This window comes from Triticum dicoccoides, chromosome 4A (genome assembly GCF_002162155.2).
Source record: "Triticum dicoccoides isolate Atlit2015 ecotype Zavitan chromosome 4A, WEW_v2.0, whole genome shotgun sequence".
Taxonomy (NCBI): Eukaryota; Viridiplantae; Streptophyta; class Magnoliopsida; order Poales; family Poaceae; genus Triticum; species Triticum dicoccoides.
The window spans coordinates 582,695,337-582,700,844 of record NC_041386.1 but is presented as its reverse complement, the minus strand read 5'-3'; the positions used below and the strand labels follow the sequence as shown (position 1 = coordinate 582,700,844).

The 5,508-nt window shown below is 46.3% G+C and overlaps 1 protein-coding gene across 1 annotated transcript; it reads right to left on the bottom strand.

Annotated features, from left to right (window-relative positions):
- Positions 1 to 271: 271 nt before the first annotated feature.
- Positions 272 to 4,787, bottom strand: LOC119286950 (probable ethylene response sensor 1). The gene is made up of 6 exons (XM_037566422.1): positions 4,582 to 4,787; positions 3,041 to 3,986; positions 2,362 to 2,730; positions 2,016 to 2,282; positions 1,102 to 1,229; positions 272 to 828 (listed from the first exon to the last, which is right to left on the bottom strand). Exons 2-6 carry the CDS (start codon positions 3,944 to 3,946, stop codon positions 633 to 635), a joined length of 1,866 nt encoding a protein of 621 aa, XP_037422319.1. The 5' UTR covers positions 3,947 to 3,986; positions 4,582 to 4,787; the 3' UTR covers positions 272 to 632.
- Positions 4,788 to 5,508: the final 721 nt, after the last annotated feature.

The window sequence follows — 5,508 nt, the reverse complement described above, 5'->3', positions numbered from 1 at the left end:
ACATTACAGAGCCACAGAATATCGGTTTGTGTATTTTTAGTGAGCAGTACTGGTAGTGAGGATATTCCTTGGTGTTTCCTTGGGCATTTCCATGCATGTTCCCATCTTTCTCAGAAAGGAGCCCCACCTATTTCACCTCCGATCTTTATTCCCGGCATTTTCAAGTACTTCTGTTTCTGGAACAAGATATACCTATCTTATTCTTTTTCTCTATATACCTTCCAAATAAGATGAGTTTGATCTAGAACATTAACATTTTTACAGATCTACATATTGTCACCACCACTGTATACATACTATAGAATTTGTCGAAACTTTTACACATGGTTTCCACGGAAAGTAGCTTCGATCTGATATAACCGGACTCACGCACAATCAAAATATGCAAATTGGCTGACCGCATATGCTACTGAACGCAGCGAGTTGGTGCTGTACCCAGGAACTTAACTGCAATCTGAAGTCCCATTTGCTATACACATTATTTGTACAATATATGCCAGCTACAGCAAGACTAGGCACAAAATTAGAGGGGGGACAAAACTAGCTACGACTCCCTACTTGATGCGGCGCCGTCGATAGTTTACACTAGCTCATACACTTCTCTGGTAACGAGGCTTCAGGGAAGATGGCGGCTACGTCTCCTCGTGAAGTGCCTTCGGACCGGCAGATTCGACATTTGCACTGCCTGGCCAGGCAAGAGGGGCCAGCTGCTGCTGATATGCGTCGGTGTTGTCGGATACGCCGAGCCTGATGATGAATGTAGCCGTGCAACCTCTTCCTGCTCCTTCACTGTCCAGCCAGATGTGCCCTCCCATCAGAGTAACAAACCTGCATAGGATTTTCAGAACGGTTTCCCGAGTTTTAGAACGAGTGGTTCACTAGTTAGTTAAGAACCCCTCCATGACATAAATATATATACTCCCTCTGTAACTCAATGTAAGACGTTTTTTGACACTGTCATAGACTCTAAAACGTCTCATAAAAAGTTACACGGCAGTACATCTTTGTGTGCTACTTCAAGAGAAGCAGAATTACCAAGCACAATAACATACACTCTAGAAGGTTTACAAGTAAGGAGATCAAGGCGTGATAGTGATCTACCTCCTGCAAATGGCAAGTCCAAGGCCACTGCCACTGTAACCTTGGTTACCTCCAGGCTGAGTTTGAGCGAATTTTGTGAATACATGGGGTAGATCCTGAGGACTAATGCCACAGCCTGTATCCTTTAGCTGCAACAGAAAAATAACAGAGGCTTTAATAATCAAGAAAATTGCTAAACAAATACTCCCTCCGTCCCATAATATAGGACGTTTTTTGACACTAGTGTAGTGTCAAAAATGTCTTACATTATGGGACGGAGGGAGTGAATGATTACACATCAGTTTTACAGTTGGATATTGTTTTTGACCAACCACTTCTCTCAAAATCCATCATGTTTCTGTGGCATGTTCATGATCTGTAATCATAAATAAAACATTTTCTTTTATTTTAGTTCTAATCCCAGGAACACTGGGAGCAGCTAAATTGGAGTTTTTAGTCATGTCAGCATGCGAGCTTTCCTGATGAAATGTTCTTTTAACTGAATCAGATGGAAGTTTTTGTTGTTATATCTTAACATTGCTCCTGCATAGTTGACAAGGCGATGGGTTGGTTTGGGTTTCTCGGCTCATGTACCACTGCTTCATGTTTTTGTTGTTATAAAGCCAAATAGGGAGAACTGGAAAAACATCTGGACCTAGACAGTCATATGGACAACTTGAAGATGACTTGACGAAACAGTTCAGCCGAGATTTTGGATGTGCCTCATGCCCATAGCCCAATAGTGACAAGTAATGGTCAGAAGTCTCTAATTTCATACATGCACATGTTGAGCAAAGGTTTGTCCAATGACTGAAGATGCACAGTGCATTTAAGTTGTCTTGTATTTAGATCTTGATTTCTGAATCCTATGGCGAGAATATGAGCTCATAGCCTTGACAAGAAAAATCGCTCACACAAATCTCTATAATAGTTACCTGAACTTTCAGATAGAAATGGTCATCACTTGCAGCTGGATGGAAATCTGGGGTTCTGAACTCTCTTAAAGAATCAGGCTTGAGAACGGAAGCTAGAAGTGTAATGTGGCCCTCCTTGGTGAACTTAACAGCATTACCGGAGATATTTAGGATAGTTTGCATTAGCCTCTTTTCATCGCCAATAGCACATAATGGTAAATCTGGCGCTAACATAACCGACATAGACAGCCTCTTGATAGCTGCAATTGGTCTGATGAAACCCATCACCTGTAACACGAACAAAAACTTTCAGGCAAGTGAACTATGCATATAGACTTTATAGAAAAGGAGAGGATAATATTGCGACCTCTTTGAAAACAGCATGAAGATTGAATGCTCTGATCTCCAATTCAAGGCTGCGATCCTCAAGTTTGGAAAGATCCAACACATCATTAATGAGTGTTGCTAGAAGATTGCTGCTTTTCAATACTGTTTCCACCATTAAACGCTGCTCAGGAGTGAGTTCAGTTTCCAAGAGCAAGGATGAAAGAGCTATGATTGCATTCATTGGTGTTCGCATTTCATGATTCATAACAGCTAGGAAATCATTCCGAGCACGGATGGCCATTTCAGCCTCTCGTCGAGCTAAATCCAGAGCAACATTTTGCTCCATCAGTAAATCACGTGCACGCATGGACTCTTCAAGAATAGCTGCATGAGAGAGTGCAACTGCTACCTGAAAAAATAGGGAAAAAATCTGCTTCAATATCATTTCATGATAATGTATTCATGTTAGACCTCATCTATATCTTGGTATCTTTTGGTTTCAAGGAAACATAGATTTTTTAGAATGGTCTGATGTTATTTGCAGAAGCCCTTGAACAATTCATAGTTGTGAATAAATAAAACATTTCCCAGTTGAAGAGTCTATGGGTCGAAACATCACATGCATATGCATTTGACAACACCTTAAACACTATTCACCCCTACAAATATCTATAGAAAAAAGGCGGCATTGTGTTCGAGAAAAAAGAGGCGGCATTAACCTGATCGGCGACGACCTCAACAAGCTCCAACTCATGCACATGCCAGTTCCTTGCACTATCGGATGGAAGCATGAGAACCATAATAGCATAGCTTTTTGCGGAAAGCTCTGGCCAGTCATTTATTTGGAAGTTTGAAAGATTCAGGAGAGGTACTCGCACTGCAGCCACTTCTGGTGGAACATATCGTCCTGCAAGAGGCCGAATCCGTGCCAGAGGGGATGTGTGCGGTATTATAATTGCTCGATTGCTACTGAAAACTTGGTTGATAACAGGAAGATTAATTGATATAGATGACCCAACAGTGATTTGGTGGCGCAGAGTATGCGAAAGCTGGAGACTCGAGCCACTTCTCGACGGCATCCACAGGGCACACTCTTCCAGACCCAAGGTCCTTCCTAGCTCCACAATGGTAGTCTTCAAAATCGTATGTCTATCGAGTGTGCTTCTGATTTCATGAGTTAGCATCCTAACATGCCTCCCGGTCTCTTCCTGCGTCCTTATCAAGCCCATCTCCCAATCGAGCTCCTCAGCTTTATTCTTCAGAAACAGCTCCCTCGTTTTGACACTCAGCAAATCAGGGATGATGTGAACAAGCATCAAAGCTGTCGCGCAGGAAACGACGGCCGTCGAAACCTTGGCAACCGTCATGACCATGGCCACGGTCTTTGTGTGGGTGGTGAAAGTCCAGAGGTTTATGAGATGGGTTGCTCCACAGAGGACTATGAAGGCACCAAACTGGATGAGAACCCATCTGTATGGGAAGAAGGACGACTTCTTCACGAAGTAGATGAGCTCCAACGGGATGGAGAAGTAGGCGAGGGCTATGAAGAAGTCGGAGATGTACTGGTACTTGATGAGCAGCTCGTCAGTCGGCCACAGCGGCTCGATGCAGTCGCATCGTTCCATCGCCGAAGGTTCAGGACTGCATCAGTTGTCACAACATTCCCTACAGCAGAAGAAATGCAGAAATGAGTCACCATGCCCAATCCACTCATACACATTGTGGAACTGCAACAACACCACAGCAGGCTCATATCACTTTAAAATAACAGGAACTGTGTAATAATAACATAAATAATAAAAAATAGCACTGAATGTTCGTGAACACATATAGCATAGCAGTAGAGCGCTCAAACACACAACAAGAGGCAATCGCCCATCTGCAAGTGGTTAACAGCTCATGATCACGCCCGCCTTCCACTGGCATCCCTGAATTTTGAAGAAAGATTTTCTGAATTTCAGCACACCCGTCGCATTTCAGCACCGCGTGTCACCTCAAGCCACTTCCCCCTTTCCCCACTAGACATCAACACGCAGCACGGCACAGTACCCGCCCGAAGCCGGCAAGCGATCGGAGCCAAGAACGCTCAGCGACGGCGACGGGAAGCCACCGGCCCTGGCACCGATGGCTCCTCCCCCAAAAATCAACCCCTCCACCCCTTGACCACGGCAAGCCCCCGCGACTCGACCAAAGAAAAGAAAACCCAGATCTGCCCAGCTTGGCGGAGCGGGGAGGAGAGCAGGGGCGGGCGGTAGGGTACCTCGGTCGACGGCGGCTCGACGCCGGGAGCTGCCGGAAGGTTGGTTGCGGCGGAGGCAGGGCGAGGAGGAAGCGGCGCTGAAAAGGGAAGGAAGGAAGGGAGGGAGGGAGCCAGATGCGCGGACAGACGGACGGACGGAGGGAGGGAGGGGCAGTGAAGTCGTCACCGTCTACCACCACGGACGGCACCCACCCCACCCCACACGGGTGCAAGAAAGCAGCAAAAAAAGAAAGGAAATGCGGAGTCCAACCGCGGCCGTTGCGCGCGCCCGTGCCGTGGTCTTTCTTTTCGCTCCCGCTTTTGTCCCCACGCTGCCGCCGCCACGGCCGAGCTGCCAGGCGTCGGCGGCCGCGGGACGCAGCAGGTCGGCAGCGAGCGAGATAGCTGGCGCGTCACGCGGTGGTGCTGCCGTGTTGGGACTATCACTTAACTATCGTGCGCGCGGGGCAGTGGCGCGGGGTGAGGGCGTACGGTGTACTACGGGCGCGGTCGCCGTTGCCGTTGCCGCCGGCGGGGAATGGCCGGATCGGAGCATGGAAGAAGCAACGCCTGGGAAACGGATTTCGGATACGAGGATATTTCCAGCGTCCATTATCTATTATCTAGGGGCATCTCCAATAGATAGTTGTTGGTAGACTTTGCCACATAGGATTTTTGATGATGTGGCATACAATAAATAAGGAAAGAGAGGAATGTTGTATGTACATGAACCAACATCTCTTGCACAAGCTCCAATTTAGAATGAGAGAACACCTTATTTATTATCTCATATTCTATTGGGCAACTAGATACAACCCATTGAAGTTGTTGTATGTTAAGGTATTGATTGATGACATGACATATTTTATCAACAAGCTAACATACAAACTATTGGAGATGCCCTAAGTGCGAGAAAAAACAAGTTTGGTTGCAAACGGTGTGGGCTGC

Excerpts from the sequence above, each read along its gene's own strand:
- LOC119286950 (XM_037566422.1), bottom strand. The coding sequence starts at position 3,946 with ATGGAACGATGCGACTGCATCGAGCCGCTGTGGCCGACTGACGAGCTG. Across the intron at positions 2,731-3,040 it reads TTGAGGTCGTCGCCGATCAG|GTAGCAGTTGCACTCTCTCA; the intron begins GTTAATGCCGCC and ends CTATTTTTTCAG. Across the intron at positions 2,283-2,361 it reads TTCATGCTGTTTTCAAAGAG|GTGATGGGTTTCATCAGACC; the intron begins GTCGCAATATTA and ends TTCGTGTTACAG.